Source organism: Bos indicus x Bos taurus, chromosome 10, assembly GCF_003369695.1.
Source record: "Bos indicus x Bos taurus breed Angus x Brahman F1 hybrid chromosome 10, Bos_hybrid_MaternalHap_v2.0, whole genome shotgun sequence".
Taxonomy (NCBI): Eukaryota; Metazoa; Chordata; class Mammalia; order Artiodactyla; family Bovidae; genus Bos; species Bos indicus x Bos taurus.
This window is the reverse complement of record NC_040085.1, coordinates 82668755-82691948: the sequence shown is the minus strand read 5'-3', so window position 1 is coordinate 82691948 and position 23194 is coordinate 82668755. Positions and strand designations below refer to the sequence as shown.

The 23194-nt window shown below is 39.6% G+C and overlaps 1 protein-coding gene and 1 pseudogene across 1 annotated transcript in view; both read left to right on the top strand.

Annotated features, from left to right (window-relative positions):
- Positions 1-4326: 4326 nt before the first annotated feature.
- The window catches only part of SNW1 (SNW domain containing 1), a 35318-nt gene continuing 16450 nt past the window's right edge, over positions 4327-23194 (top strand). Inside the window, exons 1-6 of the mRNA XM_027552538.1 lie at positions 4327-4429; positions 8488-8641; positions 13493-13654; positions 21223-21318; positions 21411-21517; positions 22452-22556. Of these exons, the coding sequence (XP_027408339.1) occupies positions 4416-4429; positions 8488-8641; positions 13493-13654; positions 21223-21318; positions 21411-21517; positions 22452-22556 (638 nt within the window). The 5' untranslated portion in view covers positions 4327-4415. The remainder of the gene's footprint in view (positions 4430-8487; positions 8642-13492; positions 13655-21222; positions 21319-21410; positions 21518-22451; positions 22557-23194) is intronic.
- LOC113900584 lies at positions 7992-8112 on the top strand (annotated as a pseudogene).

The window sequence follows — 23194 nt, the reverse complement described above, 5'->3', positions numbered from 1 at the left end:
TTGGAGAAGGAAATGGCAACCCACTCCAGTGTTCTTGCCTGGAGAATCCCAGGGATGGGGGAGCTTGGTGGCTGCCGTCTATGGGGTCACACAGAGTCGGACACGACTGAAGTGACTTAGCATAGCATAGAAGTCACATAACCCATTGAAATTTATGAAATGTGGTAAATGTTAAGACTAGGGGAAGAACAAGAATTATGGGAGCACAGAAAACAACCATTGTATAAATTCCTTTTTGTTGCAAATGATAATAAACTTAAACTAGTTGAAAGCAACAAAATAATTTATTGGCTCACTTGGTTAAAAAAAATTCAAGGTGGTGTGGTCTTCAGGCACTGCTGTATCCAAGAACTGCCATGATGTTGTCAGACGTCTCAACTCCATCAACCTCTTCCTCTCCCTCTCTTTATCCTCTGGTCTCTCCATTTTGCATGGTACCTTCATTCTTCCCTGACATAGGCTCTCGCTTATGCCAGGAAAGATGCTGTGCATGCATGCATGCTCAGTTGTGTCCGACTCTTTACGACCCCATGGGCTACAGCCTGCCAGGCCTCCCTGTCCATAGGCTTTCCTAGGCAAGAATACTGGAGTGGATTGCCAGGTCCTTCTCCAGGGGTGGAACCTGTGTCTCCTGCATTGGCAGGTGGTTTCTTTACCACTGAGCTACCTGGGAAGCCCTCAGGAAAGATAGATACTGGTAACTCAGGCATACACCCGTATAACATCTGATCCAAATGAAAGACATGCTTTCTCTCCTAACTCCATTGATCAAACCTCTAGCATTTCTGTTTCCTTTATTGATTCCTCTCGTATCCCCAACTTCTAAACTCCAGAAGTCTGTCCTTGGACCACTTCTCTTCTGTACCCACACTCACTCTATTAAGTAATCTCATCTGGTATCATGTATGTAAATACTATCTGTCTCCAAAGGTCTCCAGCCTTGATCACTACCTCCACACTAAAAACTTGCATGTCAACTGCCTATTTTGTTTGGATATCTAACAAGACATTTCAAATGTAACACGTTCAAAGCCCAATTCTGATCTTCCCCCACAAACGTGGCCCTCTCTCAGTTTTCCCATCTCAGTAAATGGCAACTCTGTCCTAGTTGGAGTCATCCCTGATTACTCTCTTTCATTAGTCAGTTCAGTTCAGTCGCTCAGTCGTGTCCGACTCTTTGCGATCCCATGAATCGCACCACGCCAGGCCTCCCTGTCCATCACCAACTCCCAGAGTTTACCCAAACTCATGTCCATAGAGTCAGTGATGCCATCCAGCCATTTCATCCTCTGCCATCCCTTTCTCCTCCTGCCCCCAATCCCTCCCAGCATCAGGGTCTTTTCCAATGAGTCAACTTTTCACATGAGGTGGCCAAAGTACTGGAGTTTCAGCTTCAGCATCAGTCCTTCCAATGAACACCCAGGACCTTTAGAATGGACTGGCTGGATCTCCTTGCAGTCCAAGGGACTCTCAACAGTCTTCTCCAACACCACAGTTCAAAAGCATCAATTCTTCGGCACCCAGCTTTCTTCACTGTCCAACTCTCACATCCATACATGACCACTGGAAAAATCATAGCCTTGACTAGACAGACCTTTGTTGGCAAAGTAATATCTCTGCTTTTGAATACGCTATCTAGGTTGGTCATAACTTTCCTTCCAAGGAGTAAGCGTCTTTTTATTTCATGGCTGCAGTCACCATCTGCAGTGATTTTGGATCCCAGAAAAATAAAGTCTGACACTGTTTCCACTGTTTCCCCATCTATTTCCCATGAAGTGATGGGACTGGATGCCATGATCTTAGTTTTCTGAATGTTGAGCTTTAAGCCAACTTTTTCACTCTCCTCTTTCACTTTCATCAAGAGGCTTTTTAGTTCTTCACTTTCTTCTATAAGGGTGATGTCATCTGCATATCTGAGGTTATTGATATTTCTCCCGGCAACGTTGATTCCAGCTTGTGCTTCTTCCAGCCCAGCATTTCTCATGATGTACTCTGCATAGAAGTTAAATAAGCAGGGTGACAATATACAGCCTTGACGTACTCCTTTTCCTATTTGGAACTCTCTTTTATACCTAACATCGATTCCATCATCAAAATTTGTTGTTTATACCTTTGAAATAGGTCCAGATTCCAACTTCGCCTTATCATATCCACTGCTAACTCCCTGCCTAAGCCATCAGCATCTCTCCCCAAATTATCTTAAAAGTTACCCACTGGTCTCCCCATTTCCTTCCTTGCTTCTTGGAATCCATTTTTAATACAGTAGCCATAATGTATTAAAACATAAGTCTTAAAACATAAGTCAGACCAAGTTTATTCTCTGCTTGGAACCTCCAATGTAATCTCTATACGCTGCAAAGGAGTGATCTCCAAGATATATTAACAAGTGGAAAAAGCAAAGTGAAGAAACATGTCTATGTGTTCTGATCGCTCAGTCGTGTCTGACTCTTTGCGACCCCATAGACAGTTGTCCATGGAATTCTCTGGACTGTATTTATCTACAAACTGTATAGACCCCATGGACTATACAGTCCATGGAATTCTCCAGGCCAGAATACTGCAGTGGGTAGCCTTTCCCTTCTCCAGGGGATCTTCCCAACCCAGGGATCGAACCCAGATCTCCCCAAGATCTCCCTTTTATTCAACTCGTCAACTCCCTATTTAACCCGTCAATCCTTTCATTTAACATTGTTGTTCCCATTTGGGAATGTCGCCTCCATTTTGGAATGAAAATGTCTTCTACATTTGGGACCACAACAAAGGAAATTAGATTAAATGGGGAGTAAAATAAAGTGCACAATTTAATACTATTAACATTGTTATTGCAAATAATACTGCAAAATTTCACTCATTTCACATGCTAGCAAAGTAATGCTCAAAACCCTCCAAGCCAGGCTTCAACAGTATGTGAACTCAGAACTTCCAGATGTTCAAGCTGGATTTAGGAAAGGCAGAGGAACCAGAGATCAAATTGCCAACATCCGTTGCATCATCAAAAAAGCAAGAGAGTTCCAGAAAAACATATATTTCTGCTTTATTGACTATGCCAAAGCCTTTGACTGTGTGGATCACAATAAACTGTGGAAAATTCTGAAAGAGATGGGAATACCAGACCACCTTACCTGCCATCTGAGAAATCTGTATTCAGGTCAAGAAGCAACAGTTAGAACTGGACATGGAACAATAGGCTGGCTCCAAATGGGGAAAGGAGTATGTCAAGGCTGTATATTGTCACTCTGTTTATTTCACTTATATGCAGAGTACATCATGCGAAATGCTGGGCTGGATGAAGCAGAAGCTGGAATCAAGATTGCCTGGGAGAAATATCAATAACCTTAGATATGCAGATGACACCACCCTTAGGGCAGAAAGCGAAGAGAAACTAAAGAGCCTTTTGATGAAAGTGAAAGAGGAGAGTGAAAAAGTTGGCTTAAAACTCAACATTCAGAAAACTAAGATCATGGCATCCATTCAGTTCCATCACTTCGTGGCAAATAGATAGGGAAACAACGGAAACAGTGTCAGACTTTATTTTCTTGGGCTCCGAAATCACTGCAGATGGTGACTGCAGCCATGAAATTAAAGGACGCTTGCTCCTTGGAATAAAAGCTATGACCAAGCTAGACAAGCATATTAAAAAGCAGAGACATTACTTTGCTGACAAACGTTCGTCTAGTCAAAGCTGTGGTTTTTCTAGTAGTCACCTATGGATGTGAGAGTTGGACTATTAATAAAGCATAGCGTGAAAGAATTGGTGCTTTTGAACTGTGGTGTTGGAGAAGACTCTTGAGAGTGCCTTGGACTCTAAGGACATCCAACCAGTCCATCCTAAAGGAAATCAGTCCTGAATATTCAATGGAAGGACTGATGCTGAAGCTGAAACTCCAATACTTTGGCCACCTGATGTGAAGAACTGACTCATTTGAAAAGACCCTGATGCTGGAAAAGATTGAAGTTGGGAGGAGAAACGGATAGGCAATGAGACGGTTGGATGGCATCACTGACTCGATGGACCTAAGTTTAAGTAAGCTCTGGGAGTTGGTGATGGACAGGGAAGCTTAGTGTGCTGCAGTCCATGGGGTCGCAAAGAGTCGGACACAACTGAGCGACTGAACTGAACTGAAAATAACGCGACTTAAAAGGCATCTAAACTTCGTTAGTATCTTCCTTAGGGAATGCTCTATCATGCCATAGTGTAAGAGAGATGCGTTTTGGTTTTCCTTAACTGAACCGTGTATCCCAGAACTCTGGTTGAGAATGGAACCGAATTGTAGTCTTGCTCAAGAACTACAAGTCCCAGAAGGCCGTTCGACTGGGGCGCCTGCGCACCGCGCGCTCCTTCCTTTCCACAGCTCTCCGCCCGTGAAAGGCCCGCCCCGCGGTGCTGTCGCTCGTGCTGGAAGAAGCGGAAGAAGATGGCGCTCACCAGGTGGGTTTGTTGATTCGGTTCCTCGATACGGAAGGGTCTGGGAGTACCCACCTTTTTCATTTCTCTGCCCACACTCTGCGGGCCGTCAACCGGCCCGGGCCACAGAGCAACTGTAGGCCGAGGCCACGGCTGGGCTCTCCTGCCGGCCGCCGGAACGGCTAGGCCTCGCCGAAGCTGGCGTCTTTACTCAGCGGCTTCCCGGGTTGTCTTCGCCCCCTCACTAGGGCCGAAAGTCGCGGCGTGGCCAGTAGGTCTCTGGCCTGAGAGACTGGGGAGTCCCGCGTGTTTTTCGTTTGAGCGTCTTGGGGTGTGGAGGGCTCCGCCTGTGGTCCGCGGCTCGGGTGGGCGCGATGGGTGTGTGTGGAGGGCAGGGGCTTATTTGGGCGGAGTAGAGCGGGCGAGAGACGGCGACTGCCTGGCTGTTTTTTCGCCGAAATCTTTTCTTCTGTTTCTGTCCGAAACCAGGACTCCTGGAAAAAAAAAAGGGGGGCGGGGGAGAGCGGTACTGAAGGAGATTTAAAATCAAAAGCTACAGTAGTGGCCGCTGTCTGCTAGTTCGCGCCGCTGCCCGCACTTTTAACTTTGGGCTTTTTTAGAATTTCTTCCTGTAGATAGAACCGCGTATGATTTTTGCTGTTCCCGTTGCCTTGGCAACTGCAAGTGATTAAAGTGGTCCCCGCCTTTAAAGAAGAGATGCTTAAGGAAGAGATTCCAAGAAGTTACGTAACTCCGAGCTTGCTGCCCCATCTAAGTGGAAAAGTTTCCACGCAAACGAACTGCAATGGAAAAGTTGAGTGCCCAAGAGGTTAAAGAAAGGAATCGCGTTAGGACATCTGCCTCAGCTCCCCTGACACTCTTCATTCTCCTCGTTCGCCTTTGTCTTGGCTGATGACCGTTATGAACCCTAAAAATACTTGGATAAGAGATTTCTTTCGGGTGCCTTGCTCTGTCCTAGGATTTGTGTGTATACAGAAGGAAATCTGACAGTCTTTGGCAGTAGGGAAGATTGGGGTACAAGGCCTACAGATATGAAACGAAGAATAATACAGAATGCTTATTATGTAGTACTAGCCTGAAGTGCAAAAAGAATTAGATGGAATGGGCTGAATGAACTGGAGCGTTTTCTTTAGTAAGCGTTGCAGGCAGCAAACATTCGAGTGAGTGCCCTCCAGGTGGGAGGCAGTGTGACTGACTAGTAGTGTTACGAGGAAAGGCTTTGTGGAAAAGATAGAATTGAAAAGGACACAGAGCAAAAATACCAGAGATCTTGTCAGTATTGGGTGCTTAAAATTGCCATAGCAGAGTGCAGTCATTAAATAGCTTGTCTTGGGGACTTAACATAGCTTTCTGATTTTGCGGAGTTCTAGCTGATTTGGTTTCTATACAGAGTCTCAAGTTTCCAGGTGAAGTGTAGTTATCTCTAAGATCTCCCAGAGATTCTTAACAGCAGAGACTAGTAAAAAGGAAGGATAGACTAAGATGTCTCCACAGTGGCTCTGTTGACATTTGGGGCTGGATAATTCATTCTTGTATGGGGCTGCCCTGCCTGTATTAAGATGTTCATGAGTATCTGTAGCTTGTACCCAGTAGATGCCAGTGGTATCCCCACCCCTTCTCCTCCCTCTGCCTCACAAGTTACAACAAAATGTCTCCAGATGTTGTCAGATATCTGCACTGTAGTTATTTTGCCCCCAGTTGAGAAATACTGAGGTAGACTTGTGCTCACTTAAGCAGCCCACCCCTACCATTGGAAAGTACCTCATGGAATTGTCATCCGTTACAGGGAACAGCAATATTAAGACTCTCTGGAAGGCTAGGCTGTGTTCTCATTATAATCCAGGCCAGATTACCTGTTTACTAGATTGTCCAAACTCTGCCTTGACAAGCTGCCTGCCTTTTGATCATTTTAGTGACTAGTTCTTCCAACAGAAGTTAAAAGAGAAATGAAACCTAAATAAATATTTTGGCTTCTTTGTTTCTGACTTTGTATCCCTCTATGTGTTAGTATACATGGTTTACTGAAAACAGCTATGGTATAAGCCCAGAATGTTTTAACTCCTTTCATCCATTCATTTGCTTAGTAAATTGCATGTGTTGGATCGCATGGATTGAAAGTCTGCTGTGTGCCAGCTAGTGTTGCTATTGAGTCGATCTTCTTACCCTCAGAGTTTACATTCTAGGGAAGACAGACTGTAGGAGTAAACAAATCAATAACACAATTTCAGGTAGTAAGTACTAGGAATAAAATAAAGGTATAGAGAGTGACGCAAAGAGCGGGGTGGAATGTTATTTTGGTCAGGTAACAGCTGTAGGGAGGTATAATTGAGCAGGGACAGGAATACTAAGAAGCAAGCACTAAAGAATTTGACGAAGAGTTTTCTTAATAAGTAAATAGAATACCTATGGCAGTGGGAAAGCAGATGTAAAGATACAGAGATGATTTGTTTAAAGAAAGGCAGTAAGTTTGTCATGAACGAAAAATGATGAGTGCAAAGGGTAGAGTGAATTTATTTCTCTAGCCAACATTTAAGTAGGCCGTATTGTGAGCTAGTTAGGCAATGCCTTAAGAGTTAAGGATTAAAGAAACAGAAAGTGTGATTCCTACCCTCAAGTTGCCCACAGTCTAATGAGAGAAAGAAAGATAAATCAATAGTGATTGCAGTCCAGTAAGACAGATATTGTAGTAGTGGTGCGCAGAGGGTCTTGTGAGAGCATAGGTGAAGGGCAACTAACTTACGCTGGGGGAATTGTGGAACAGCTCCAAGAAATCAAATATTTATGGAACACACACTGAATGGTAGCCAGACTCTGTGCCTCATTGTTCATGGGTGGTCTCATTTAATACTTAAAACAGCTCTGAGAGGTAGATAATCTTTTGGTCCATCATTACAAATGAGAAAACTGAAGTTCAGAGAGGTAAGCAACTAATCGAAGTTAGTGTGTGGCATGGATAGCTTCTGAACTCAGAGTTCTTACCATCACATTACCTGACCCACCACACTGGATTAGATTCTTCTGACATACGCTATCAAAACACTCTACTTTTTCTGATCACTTGGTATAATTGGTAATTACGGAGTTGTGTGATTTTGATCTCTCTCTACAGAACCCATCCATCTTTCTCAGTTCATCATCTCCTTTCCTACCTAGCACAGTGCCAGCACCCCAGCAACCAATAAATATTTTCTTAATAAATAAGCTCTGCTGCTTATTCAAATATTCTTACTAGCCAAGAATCACAAAGGGACCCTAACTTTTCCATTGGGTATATTATTTACATACTGGAATCCTTTTGTGGTACTTTGGTATGTCTCTGTAATAACTTGTATCATACTTAAAAGTTAAGAATGGTTAAAACCTCTTAAGTTTTAAATTACATTCAAAACTAAATACCCTTGGGAAAACGCACTTAAATATGCATCTCGTGTTTTCTTTCTTTTTTTATCCACCTCTTTGTTACTTTCAGTGCTAATACTTATTTTTTTGTATTGATGCTAAAATAGTTAAATGTAGGAAGCATAAGGGTAAAAGAGTTAAAAATAAGTAGTATAAGAATAGTAAAGTGCTCGGTTCAGCACCACATGTACTAAAATTGGAACAATACAGAGAAGATTAGCATGGCCCCTGCACAAGGATGACACGCATGAAGCGAATATGAAATTCGTGAGGCATTCCATTTTTTTTTTTAAGGGGTATTAAAGACACTAAGAACATCGTATTCTAGAGAGTTGACCCCTCGGTAATTGAGAAAATTTACTTGTTACAAGAAAAGAAATGTGGAGGCATAAAAACTAATGCTTTATTATGTGAAATATCTGTTAATTCTGGGCACTGGTTGCCTGCATCCTGGTCAGATATTTTTACTGTATGTCTCTGAGTACTTATTTCTTTTCCAGGCATAATAAAGCAACAAATATTCAACCCTGCCATAAATCATTGGAAAGTTTGCTCTTTTGCCCAAAGGAAGAAATATAATAGGAAAACAGTGTTTGATAGCCAAATTGCAATGATAAAATGTAAGAGTTTTTAAAATTCTTACTTTTTGTCTTTGTTTCTAGCTTTTTACCTGCACCTACTCAGCTGTCTCAGGACCAGCTTGAAGCTGAAGAAAAGGCACGATCCCAGAGATCACGACAGACCTCACTGGTCTCCTCCCGAAGAGAGCCTCCCCCATATGGTTACCGGAAAGGCTGGATACCTCGGTTATTAGAGGTAAACGGTTTTGCTGAAATTTATTATAGTACCTTTGTAAAGTAAATGTAAACCCTAAAACTGTTGCATATGAGTTCCAATGTGATAGAGATTCTAGCTGTGAGCTCTCAAGACATGTACTTCCCTCAGAAGAGTGAGCTTTTTGTTCTTGCTTATTCTCACTGCTTTGTGATCACTAGAGAAGTATACCAATGTATGTCTCTTATGTCAAACTGTTAACTCATGTACAGAAGAAATTAACAGACCCTTTCTAAATTGGGACTTATAGTGTATGGAAAATAATGGGGAAGTAAGAGAGAAAAATGAAAGAATGGTTTTATTTTCAGGTACCTTTCCTTCCCCCTTCCCTACGTGCACAGTGCCACATCACCCTGAAGAAACAATTCTTCTCCAGGGAAAACTGGCAGCATTTGCTTTTCTGATTTCTTTCCTGTTAGTTGTAGTGGATAGAACACTGACAAGAAGATTCTTTTTATTAATTTTTTTTTCCTTATAGCTGTGTTCCTTACTATTTGTGTGACCCTGGACAGATCCTAAGCTCTCTTCCTCTGTTTTCTTATCTTCAATAGGAGAATATACAGCTTAGATCAATTTGGGAGAAGGTATAAGAGACAGAATTTGATGGTTAATTCAGAGGCAGTGAGGGAGAAGGAGGAATCTGAAATGATCTTTTTATGTCTCTAGCTTGATCGCAAAGAACAGACATTGTTAGCAGCACTTACTCTCCTCATTACTCAGGATCTTGTACATCAGTTCAATGCATATTCCCTTCCCTAATTCCAGGGGCAGAGTGCCCATGCTTGATCACCTTTTTTACCTAGGGAGAAATGCAGACACTTGAGGCTTGCCTCCCCAAGGCCTCTTCTTTCTTCTCCATCTTTGTATTTTCATTCTGACTCCTGCAAATTTTCCTCCTCCACTTCCCAAGGGATATACTTGCCCTATTAAAAATCTCTGTGCCTATTCATTTGTACCCAGTTATTATAATTTTATCACTTTGTTTTGTTCTGTCTTTACATAGTTATAATTTTGCTTCACAAATAGGAAGGGTCAAGTCCTAAACTTTTTTTCATATGCCTCCAAGTGGTGATCATGAAATTAATTATTCATTGGATTGAAATATGTTGCTCAGCACCTATGTAAAAGCAACTGTATTCTCAGCCTCTCTCCTTTGTCATTATTCCTGCCTGCCACATTCTTTGTATAGCCTCGAAGAGGAACACCCAGCTAAATCATGTCTTCTCCTGACATATTCCCTGGTGGGTTTTTTTGTTTGGTTGGTTTTTGCTCAACTATACTCTGATCTTTATTAATTCTAGTGTCTGAAGGCCAGCCTTCTGACACCTCTGAAGGTATTTTTGTTGTTGCTTTTATTTTCACTGATAATGTAATTTGTAAGAAGCAGAGCAAAATAAATGATTATCAAGGAGGCCATAATGCTCCCTTATCTGGGGCAAAAAGGTAGTACTTGCCGTTATCTAATAGAAGACTGGAGTGTCTCTTTTAAGGGATTATAGATATTCTGCATTTGGCCTCTCGGTAGATGAGAGTGAGGATGGCAGGCTTCATCTACATACAACAGAAATTGCATCCTTACTTGCATTTCAGCATCAGGACATTTAACATTTAGTACTATTAGTTTTTAAAAGCTTGCATGACTATCATAGGGTTCCTATATCCTGGTGGAGCCGACCAGTTTATTTGAAAATGAAACCAAAATGGCCCGCTGATGGAAATACTGTGAATGCTTCTTGAGGAGAGTGAATATTCTGTGGAAGAAAGCATTTTGTTCTAGTTTTTAAAGTAAAAGCTGTGATTTTTTGGCAAGCTTAATGACCACATAATGCCACATCTACAGTCCTGAAGTACTTGTTACAGTTGAAGAACTCTAGCAAATCTGAGCATATGTCAGATTGATGGCCTACGTACAGGTAGGACCATTCTGGGAAATGTTTTAACTATTTTCTGCCTAATTTACAAGAAAACATCTTCAGCTCTATTATTTGTTTTAAAAGATGTCAAACCTTTCTTTAGCAAGTAAGCTTTTTTTTTTTTGCAAGTAAGCATGTTGTACCTAGAAAATCATATATCTAGGATCTGATGAGATATTTCTTGAAGGAGAAGGACATATAAAAGTGGCTATTTTCATAAATTTTTTTTTCATCAAATCCCCTCTAAATGATTAATATTAATATATTTTTCCTCTAATTTCTTGCCCTTTCTTGAGCTAAGATACTTCAGTTTAGTAGGAAATGTAAAGGCTTTTGGAGTCAAAAGATACGGGTTCCAGTCCTTATAGCTATCCATGAGACCTTGGAAAAATCACTTTTAATTTTTCTAAACTTATTTTTTCCATATGAAAATACGAAGTGTTGAAGAACTATAAGAATTAAATGATAATATATGTGTGAATTATATTTTCTAAGTTTTAATAAGGTACTAAGCAAATATTGACTATGCCAAAGCCTCTGTGTGGATCACAACAAACTGTGGAAAATTCTGAAAGAAATGGGAATACGAGACCACCTGACTTGCCTCTTGAGAAACCTATATGCAGGTCAGGAAGCAACAATTAGAACTGGACATAGAACAGCAGACTGGTTCCAAATAGGAAAAGGAGTACATCAAGGCTGTATATTGTCACCCTGCTTTTTTAACTTATATGCAGAGTACATCATGAGAAACGCTGGACTGGAAGAAGCACAAGCTGGAATCAAGATTGCCGGGAGAAATATCAATAACCTCAGATATGCAGATGATACCACCCTTATGGCAGAAAGTGAAGAGGAACTCAAAAGCCTCTTGATGAAAGTGAAAGAAGAGAGTGAAAAAGTTGGCTTAAAGCTCAACATTCAGAAAACTAAGATCATGGCATCTGGTCCCATCACTTCATGGGAAATAGATGGGAAACAGTGGAAACAGTGTCAGACTTTATTTTGGGGGGCTCCAAAATCACTGCAGATGGTGACTGCAGCCATGAAATAAAAAGACGCTTACTTCTTGGAAGGAAAGTTATGACCAACCTAGATAGCATATTAAAAAGCAGAGACATTACTTTGCCAACAAAGGTCCGTCTAGTCAAGGCTATGGTTTTTCCAGTAGTCATGTATGGATGTGAGAGTTGGATTGTGAAGAAAGCTGAGCACCGAAGAACTGATGCTTTTGAACTGTGGTGTTGGAAAAGACTCTTGAGAGTCCCTTGGACTGCAAGGAGATCCAACCAGTCCATTCTAAAGGAGATCAGTCCTGGGTGTTCATTGGAAGAACTGATGCTGAAGCTGAAACACCAATACTTTGACTACCTCATTCGAAGAGTTGACTCATTGGAAAAGACTCTGATGCTGGGAGGGATTGGGGGCAGGAGGAGAAGGGGACGACAGAGGATGAGATGGCTGGATGGCATCACTGACTCAATGGACATGAGTTTGAGTGAACTCCGGGAGTTTGTGATGGACAGGGAGGCCTGGTGTGCTGCGATTCATGGGGTCGCAAAGAGTAGGACACGACTGAGCGACTGAACTGAACTGAAGCAAATATTATTAATTTAATAAAACTTTAAATTGAATGTCCATATGTTAACTTGAATGATAGATCTTTTTTGTAATTTTAAATTTGACAGACTTAGCTTATCTCCTTTAAAAGTCTTAATTCTGTCTTCTAAATAATTATATATAATCATCATTAGAAATGTACACTCATTTCTGGATGCTTCCTATTTGCTTCTCATGAAGCAGTGAATAATAGTATCATGTTCTTAAAATCTGAAGAAGAAGTATAATTCTTTACTTTTTCTTTTTTTTGGCTGTGCTGCACAGCTTGCAGGATCTTAGTTCCCTGACCAGGGACTGAATCCAGGCCATGATGGTGAAAGCCTGGAATCCTAACCACTAGGCCACCAGGGAACTCCCCAATTCTTTACATTTCTGCTCTAACTGTAGCTTGACCTGTCTTTCACTAAGAAAATTATGTATGCTAAAATGAAAAATACTTACACTAAACATTTTGCTTAATTTGTTCCTGCCATGTACTTAAAATCCAGATCCCTGCCATGATCTAGCAGCTGTTTCATGATCTGATGTTTGTTGTCTTCCCATACAGACTTAATCACTTATGTGACTGCACCTCTGCCCTTAGTAAGCTACAGCCCCACTGGACCTCGTTTTCTAGAGCATGCTGAGCTCAGTCTTGAAGCAGGGCCTTCACACTTGCTGTTTAATCTGCCTAGAAAATGCTGCCCTCAGATCTTCCCATGACTGATTTCTCATCATTCAGGCTTTACCTCATACTACCTCTTCACAAAGGTTATCCCAAGCACACTATCAAAAACAACCTGTCTTCCCAGCCCCTTTATTGCTTTCAAGGCATTTATCACAAGCAAAAATTATGCCTTTTATATCTTTGCCCACTAAAATGTACACTCCATAAGATCAGTGACCCCTGCTTTGTTTACTGCCATTTCTCTGCCGCTGCTGCTGCTAAGTCGCTTCAGTTGTGTCTGACTCTGTGCGACCCCATAGACGGCAGCTCACCAGGCTCCCCCGTCCCTGGGATTCTCCAGGCAAGAACACTGGAGTGGGTTGCCATTTCCTTCTCCAATGCATGAAAGTGAAAAGTGAAAGTGAAGTCGCTCAGTCGTGTCCAACTCTAGCGACCCCATGGACGGCAGCCAGGCTCCTCCGTCCATGGGATTTTCCAGGCAAAAGTACTGGAGTGGGGTGCCATTGCCTTCTCCAGCCATTTCTTTAGCATCTAGCATAAGGGCTCAATAGTTACCTGCTGAAAGAGTGACTATATCTTAAATCTCAAATTACTATTATTGAACATTCTTTTTATTTCTCTTTATTTATATAGGATTTTGGAGATGGAGGGGCTTTTCCAGAGATCCACGTGGCCCAGTATCCCCTGGATATGGGACGAAAGAAAAAAATGTCAAATGCATTGGCCATTCAGGTGGATGCTGAAGGAAAAATTAAGTATGATGCAATTGCTCGACAAGGACAGTCAAAAGACAAGGTAACCCTCTCATTGATTTTTTTCCCCCATTGATAAATATTTCGTGAGAAGTTTTTTTTTTTTTTTAATTGTGTGAAAATGAAAATTATAACTCTTTGGCCATTTAGTTTATGTTAAAAGTAACAATGAAGTATACTTAGGCTAACTGAAGATGAGTTCATAACAGTATGAACAATATAATATGGCTTCATAACAGCAATGCCTTTTTCCTTAGAAAGTCCTCAAATTGATGATAAGTTTATATATATTAATACTTTGGGATTCCATGTATTTGTTTTACATTTAAAAAACAATTCTTGTTTCCCTTCCAGTTTTATTGAGATATAATTGACATATAGCATTATATATAAAAAACAGTTCTTTTATAGTACTAGCTTTTTTAAATGCTAGTAAATTTTTAAAAATCTACAATTCTGGCAGTCCTAAAAAAACCAAAATTTAGTTTTGTCTATAATCTTTTCTATTTCTCTTCCAAAATACGTACATAGTTAATTATTTTAATGGTTCGTTTGAATAGAATAAATCACATAAACTTCTTTCCCCCTTGATTAAGTACAAAACTGGCACTTGCTCATTTTAGGATGGCCCTGCTTACAAAGTAATCCAAAGACCAAAAATAAAATTTATTTAAAATAATCTCATCATAGAGCAGCCACACCCAGAGCCAAGGAACTGTTTTTAAGACCTAGTTTTTTTCTTATAAATAAATACTCCAAATAGAGATAAAATACCTCTTTAGAATTGAATGTATTAGGGACAGTACCTGAGAACCTTCAATACCTATCCTTTGCTTCTTCTCTCTCTCCCAGACATTCTCATTTTACTCTCTAAGGCAGCACTAATGATACATCATTGTTTGCTCCTCCATTATGGATGCTAGTTTAGGGGGAGAACAATTATGCAGTCATGCAAATTTATATCTCAGATTTCAGCTGGGCTCCCTTGATGTTCCTCCAAGCTTAACTCCTACTCTTCTCTATCCTCTCTCAGTTTAACAGGTGACTCGCCATCTATTTGCAGATAAGACTGTTGGAAGAAAATTGTTGGCTTTCTTTATCTTGCACTTGCCTTTTTGTCTTGACTGTTCCTTTTGTCACTATAACAAATCTCCTATCTAAACCTAGTCTTGCCAAGTGTATTCTTATGTATCCTAGATCTCATCTCTTCCCCTTTCTTTTGTAACTTCACCTTTACATGTATTCCCACTTTATATATATACACATACAAACATATGTATCTTTTTTTAAATAAATGACATTTTAATTCTCATAACTCCCATAGACTTGATTTTTTTTTTTTTTTTTTTTTACTTTTACTGTTTTAAAGATTTTTATTAGTACATAGAGGGTCTACTTCATTAAGAAAAATCTACATAGATTTTCATGGTGGCCTTGTGCCCTAATTGTTTTTAAACATTGAAAATTTCCAGTTTTTTACTTTTGCAAGCAGTGCTTTAGTCAAGATCCATATATAACATCCTTTTCCACATCAGTGTTTTGTATAATGGCTTCCCTGGTGGCTCGGGGGTATAGAATCCACCTGTCAGTGCAGGAGATGCAGGTTCCATCCCTGTGTTGGGAAGATCCCCTGAAGAAGGAAATGCCAACCCACTCTACTCTTCTTGCCTGGACAGAGGATCCTGGTGGGCTACAACCCACGGGGTCACAAGAGAGTCAGATACGAATAAGCAACAGCAACAGATGTGTATAAAATAAATTCTTAGTAGTATATGTATTGGGTCAGAGGATATTCACATTTCACATGTGACATATAATGCCAGTATGTTCTCTAAAAAGCCTTTGCCTAACATTCATTCTATTCTGTTGTATTTCCCTCAGGCTCTCCATCTGTTAGTGACCATGATTTATCTTATTTCTTTAACATTTTTCAGGTATTTCCTTCTCTGCTACTTAGTTCAGACCCTTATCTTTTCTTGCGTAATTTACTGCAGCAAAATCTGAACCCCTCTGCTTGGCATTTGTCTTACCTGCATGAAAAAAACGGTAGTTCATGTTTTTCTGTTTCTCTCTCTCTCCCCGCCACAAACACAGCATAAGCACGCACACTTAAAATCTTTCTATAATCTTTAGGATGAGAACCAACCAAGCACCTAATGACACACTTGACCTCTTGCTTACGTTTCTAGCCTAGCATCAATTTTCACCAGAATATTGAAATCCAAAAAATGAAAGTCCAGTTTTAGCCATTCTGTTTATCTTCAGTACAAAATTATCGACATTACAGGTTGTTGTTACAGAAGAAGAAACTTTCAGGCATTCCTCGTAATATGTCTGCTATAAGGAACTTCTTGCAGTTCCCGTTATGACACATTTTTACCTTGGGAACTTCCCCTGTGTGCCCTCTCATGCTAGGGAAAGTCCTTTCCGTGTTCTTTTTTACGACTAAATTCTCTTACTTTCAACTCACTCGTCTCTATTCCAGTGTAATCTCCCTGGCTGGATTGGGTGTCCTTTCTCCCTGTTCCCTGTGGTTAGTAGCAGTCATCACCTTTTGTTGTAATTATCTTTTCACTAATAACAGTCTATGACGTTTAATTATAAGCTCCTTGAGTACAGAGATTATGTCTTTATTTTCCTTTTTGATGCCTAACTTAGTGCCTGACACCTTGACACACAGGCATTCCAAAGTGTTTGTTGGGGGAATTATAGCTGTATATTTTGAATAATGGAGAACCACTTTTGCCTGGTTGCTTAGACGGTAAAGAATCTGCCTGCAATGCGGGAGACCCGGGTTCCACCCCTGGGTTGGGAAGATCCCCTGGAAAAGGAAATGGCCACCCACTCCAGTATTCTTGCCTGGAGAATTCCATGGACAGAGAAGCCTGGCAGGCTACAGCCCATGGGGTCGCAAAGAGTCAGACACAACTGAGTGACTAACACACTAACACTTTTTCTGAAGCCACTAAGGAAGCACAGTCCATTCCTACAAAAGGAAAAGTAGGTCCCTATACATGCAGAGCACATCCTGAAAATTTATCCTGTACCAAAAGGCCTTTATTTGCCTTTATTTTGGTGCATCACTCTTTGTTTGAATAGTGACTATTCTTTACTGATATGTGCTACCTTTCCTCTTATTTATTAGGAAAAAGTAACATCTTAGGACAATAATTTGACATTGACAGGTTGTGTAATTTTGAATGAAATATACTGTTAGCCCATTTAAAATGTATATTGGTGATTCTTTTGTATTGAAAGTAGAGTAGAAATGTTTATTTTTAGATTTCAGTATTCTGGCCAAATAAGGTCTCCAAAGTATTTTTATTTACACAGTTGAAGCCTTGGCATGTCTGTCTATAGTGCAGCCCCTGGAAATGAACCCTGGACTAGTGGTTCACAGGGGCACCACTCTCAGGGTCACACTAGCCCTAACGCAAGTGGGGGAAGCTGTGCTTGTGGAGAAGCGGGCGGTATGTAGGAAATTTCTCTACATCCTCTTTAATTTTGCTCTGAACCTAAAACTGCTCTGAAAACTGCTTTTAAATAATAATTTAAAAAACCACAATGAAGATTAAAAAAAAGAAGACTGGGTCACTCCCTGAATTGAGTAGAAAGATACTGAATAGAGTGACTACTTGGATGGGGGCTATATGATGGGTTTATTTCCTTCTTGCTGGACTTTATACCCCTGGAATATACATTTGAATTCCTTACACACTTTTAATAAATATGTGCTTTATTTTTTTTTTTAAGTAGATGGATTAATGTATAAAGCTTTTGAATGGATTTAATAATTCAACATTAACTATGCATTGGTATTTAGAGGAGGGGGACACTTCTTGATTGTTTGGGACTGTCTTGAGCGTTGAATTATGTTTAACATCACTGGCACTATCTATTAAATGCCAGTAGTGCCTCACCTGCATCCCCACCATTGTTTTAACCAGGAACACTTGACATGTTTTCAAAGATCCTGGGAGGGGAGTTGGAGCTGTTAGCATTGCCCCGTGTGCAAACCACTGATTTTCCTGTGGTAATAGGAACTGGCTACTAAATGTACAAGATAAGATTTTTTAAAATTCATTATTCAGGATGCTGATATGCAGGGTCCTTGACCTAGGATGAAAAGGTTTGTTGGATTATTGAATTTGCACTGTATTGTAGTGATTTCTGATTTGTATCAGAGGGATCTGGTATTCTTCAGAAACCAGGGACTTTTCACTGAAATATTAACAGTGAAAGAGCAAGAATGGAAAATGCTTGGGACTTGCCTGGCAGTTCAGTGTTTAAGACTCTGAAGTCCCACTGTAAGGAGTGAGGTTCCACCCCTGTTCAGGGAACTAAGATCCCATGTGCCATGCGGTATGGCCAGAAAAAAAGAATGGAAAATGCTAGCTCTAGATATAAGAGGTGAACAAGGCAAAGTTCCAAGAGATCATATTCTAGGGCAAGTCTAAGGTCATTGATCTCTCTAAATGTAAATACTGTGTATAAGACTTAATGGTAATACAAAATTGGGAAAGAGAAAAAAAATTTAATGTCAATAAAACTAAATCCCTTTTTTGTCCAATGGTGACTTCAGTGGTAAATCTTTAAAAGTGTTTACATTTTTCCATCTGAAATAGTTATATAGGAAATGTTACATATATGATATTACCTAGAAGAATGCCTTCAACCCTCCCCACCTGAAAAAAAACCTCCAAACTTTAAGATAAATTTTGTGTTGTTACCTTGTTCATAATGTATCACAAACTATAGTGTTTTGATATAACCAAAAGATAGTGTTTTATTTCTACCTCTGAAACGATAGATACATTGACAGGCTTATCCTTTTAGTCAATCCAGTCCTTTGCCAGTTTTCAGTCATGAAAAAAATTCTGTTTCACAGATGAGTTACTACTTTATCTTGTTCACAGAGCTCATTTGTGCTCCTTATACCTTCAAAAGTATATTGTATTTTTCAGATAATCCTCCCCAGTCCCTTTGTCTCCTGAGATACGAGTTTCTTCAGCACATTTGGTTCTCAGGCAATAAAAATTTGGGGTTTTATAGTTAATTACCTTGGAGGAATCTCGCTCTTCAGATGTCCTTCACTCAGCTTTGTGAGATGCTAGAATCTTATTGATGCTCATTTAAAGGGTTATTAACTTTGGAATACCCAAACAAGAAGCAGCAAATGGCTCTTGTATGCTAAATTAGTATTGAGACTTTATGTTGAGCATGTATGACTATGAGGGAGCCATTTACTTAAAATCCTTTCCTGTAATGATTGCTGTCAACAGTAGTTAACTCTTCATAGTTTTGGTAGTATTTTCCAGAGATTGTTATGTAACTTTTAATTCTTAAGATACAGATTTTTCCATCCTGAAAAGGTATTCGATTTTGAGGTCAGTTACTGGCTGTGTGATCTTAACACACTGAGCCTTGCTTTTCTCACTAGAGTGAGCTTCAGAGCACCTTCCAAAATGAACACTCTGAGAGAATGGTGACACTGCTGCTGCTAAGTCGCTTCAGTCGTGTCCGACTCTGTGCGACCCCATAGACGGCAGCTCACCAGGCTCCTCCATCCACAGGATTCTCTAGGCAAGAACAGTGGAGTGGCTTGCCTTTTCCTTCTCCAGGGGTGACACTAGTAGCTCCCATATCAGTAAACATGTTTTGTGGTTAAAGTATGTGTACTTCTTACCTGCTCCCTTTTCTCATTCCTGAGAAAGACAAGCTAGAGATTTTGGCCTATATCCATGATGCGGTTTTTCCAGGAAATCAGAAGCTTATATAAAACATTCTGCAATCCCAACATGTATACATACACCTTTAACATAGAATAGAGTATCTGTAAAAGTCATACATTCATTCATTTTTACAAAAACTATTGACTGAAAGCCTCCTGTGGACCAGGCATTGTTATAAGCACTGGAAGTACTTTAATGAATAAGAGATTCCTCATCAGTGATACAGGTATAATCGTTGTGCACACCTCATAGGGTTGACAAAAAGTTAAATTTGTTTATTCATATATATATATGTATGTGTGTGTATATATATATATATATATATATGTATATATGGAGAAGGCGATGGCACCAGTACTCTTGCCTGGAAAATCCCATGGATGGAGGAGCCCTATAGGCTGCAGTCCATGGGGTCGCTCAGAGTCGGACACGACTGAGCGACTTCACTTTCACTTTTCACCTTCATGCATTGGAGAAGGAAATGGCAACCCACTCCAGTGTTCTTGCCTGGAGAATCCCAGGGACGGGGGAGCCTGGTGGGCTGCTGTCTATGGAGTCGCACAGAGTCGGACACAACTGAAGCGACTTAGCAGCAGCATATATATATATATATATATATATATATATATGTATATAAACGAATTTAACTTTTTGTATCAACCCTATGAGGTGTACACAACGATTATACCTATATCACTGATGAGGAATCTCTTATCTTATATATAAGGAATCTCTTATATATATATATATATATATATATATATATATATATATATAAACAAAAGAACAGTGGCACAAAATATGTGCTTAATATATGTTAGCTGTTTTGTTATTACTTTAATGGTGAAGACAAAGATTTAAAACAGATAATTTTGTACTGTGAGCAGTGCTTTGAAGAGAGCAAATAGAGTTCTGTGACACCAAATGATTGGATGGGGAGGAATTGCTCCTGTAGCAAGGGTAGTCATAGGAGGCCTCACTCTTGCATGCGTGACCTTTGAATCAAGACTCAGGTTGAGAATCCAGTTGAAGAACTGGGAGCAATATTCTGTAAAGGTCCAGAATTGGGGGAAAGCAAGTTGTTAAGTTGTCCTTTCTCTGTATGTGTGTTAAAGAATGCCTAACTCAAGCATCAAAACCTAGAATGCTGCTTATTTGTTAAATTTCCAATACCTCTATTTTTCTATAAAATCTGCCATGTAGGTTATTATGGAAGTATTCAAGAAGTATACATGAGCGTGAAAGTCGGTAATATTCTATTTGGCAGAGGCCCACCGATCAGAAAACAGTCCTAAATGAGTGTGAAATAAGGTGTGTGTATAGGTTTTTTTTTTCCATGGAAGAATGTGTTCTGGGTTTTTTGACCATGGCATATGTTCATTTTCTTATCTATGAATATAGATGATGCGATAAAAGACAAACATTACAAGTAGGGCCAGGTCAATGAAATTTTTTAGGCCCACAGGATTTGGAAACTATTCACTAACCTGACTTAAATTCCAGTGAGTTTGTAATCCAAGATAATAGTGCTTTAGGCAGTTTATATCATCATTAATCTCAAGTCCTAGTGAGCCTCAAAAATAGGGATCACTGATGCGTAAGATTTTGTTGGCACAATTTATTTGGATACTGACTTGATTAGAAGATCTCAAATAATTTAAATGCATGAGGTCAGAGGAAAATTATTAGCTTTTATAGCCAGGGCAGCAATTTGTGTATATATTTTAAGCTTCCTTGGTTTTAAAATCTAAAAGACAAAATCTGTGTCCTAAATTTATAAGTGTGCTGAGAGGACATTTTGACTTCTGAAATGACTTAATGAGGTTGCTTCTCTTCATTCTTTGCTTTTCTTAAGCCTGCTTGTGTTTGAACATTTTAGGTCATTTATAGCAAGTACACTGACCTGGTTCCCAAAGAAGTCATGAATGCAGATGACCCAGACCTTCAAAGACCTGATGAAGAAGCCATTAAAGAGGTAACTGGGAATTGATATATGTAATTATTTTAGATGAGTTTTTACATCTTCATTAACTTTCAAAGCACTCATTGTGGCATTTATTATTTCAGATAACAGAAAAGACAAGAGTAGCCTTAGAAAAATCTGTATCGCAGAAGGTTGCAGCAGCCATGCCAGTCCGAGCAGCTGATAAACTGGCTCCTGCTCAGTATATCCGGTATGAATCATGCCTGGAGGTTTTAGCTTCATGTTGGAAGTGATTAGAGTTGGGGGTCCTGATATTCTTTCGCTATCCTTAGTCATAATTGTAAATGCAGTTTTTTGAGTAATTACTTGATGTCTGTTGATTCTTAGTGCAAATGGTAATTAGAATTTTTTAAGATACCCACTTTTAAGATATTAGCTGTTATGCTATTTTAAAGCATTTTTTTTACTTTTAGAAATTAACAGTTACACGGACTATATGATGTAAACCACAGTGATTATAGTTTTCCATTTTAAAATTATGTGTATAATATCTATATAATAACATTAATACATTGGAAATATTGTATAATACAGTACTACTATAATTATTTGATAGTATGCTATAAATATTAATAATGTATTAATATCATTTATATAATAGCCATCCTTATAATACTTCTAAATTTTGAGGAATTTCACTCAACTAAATCTTTATGTGGAAAGATGATTCACATATAGATATTAAGGGAAAATTCAGAGCTGGTAGGGCTGCTGCCATTATTCTTTCTGCTTTATAGCCTATGATTATTCAGAAACTACTAATTTTAAGTTGCTTGCTGAGGATATTATTTTTTCTTCAAGTGCAGACTTACAAAATAGGTTCTATTTTCTAGACCTCTTACTTAATGAAATTGAACATGGTACTTAGCATGGTTCAAAATGGACTGTGATGGATTATTTGCAAACTAATACAACTCTAGTTTACATTCTGCTTATAACTCTGAGTTGCTGTTAGTTCTCTTACCTCTGTTACTATCTGCTCTGCCTAAATATTACTGCAATTTTCTATTACTGCTTTGTGAGAGAAACTGACAATGTAGTCCAGCTTAGGATTGTAATAAAAGTAAAATACCTGTTGAAAACTTCAACTAGTTAACACCTGTAGTTTCATCTACATTCCGTAGATACACACCATCTCAACAAGGAGTGGCTTTCAACTCTGGCGCTAAACAGAGAGTTATTCGGATGGTGGAAATGCAGAAAGATCCAATGGAGCCTCCAAGGTTCAAGTAAGTAGGTGGTTTCATGAGAAGGCACCACTATTCCTAAAAAAAAAAAATCAAAGGAGGGAAATGTCCATCAGCATATAAACGGGTAAACAAAATGTGGGGCATCTATACATGGAGTGCTTCCCTGGTGGCTCAGCTGGTAAAGAATCCACCTGCAATGCGAGAGACCTGGATTTAATCCCTGGGTAAGGGAAGATCCCCTGGAGAAGGGAAAGGTTACCTACTCCAGTATGCTGGCCTGGAGAAGTCCGTGGACTGTATAGTCCATGGGGTCACACAGAGTCAGACACAACTGAGTGACTTTCACTTTCATACATGGAATACTGTTAAGCCATAAAAAGAAACAAACTTTAATACGTACAGTGACATGGGTGAATCCCAAAATAATTATGCTGAGAAGCTAGACAAAAACAAGTACATACTGTATGATTCCTTTTATATAAAACTCTAGAAAATGCAGACTAATCTATAATGACAGGAAGTAGATCAGTGGTTGCCTGTGAGGAGGGAGGGAGTGTGGATAGGAGACGAGAGGAAAAAGAGGCATAGGCAAAGGGGCATGCAGAAACTTGGAGGTGATGGGTATGTTCAGTGTTTTATTTGTGATGATGAGCTCACACAAGTAAATTGTGTTTACG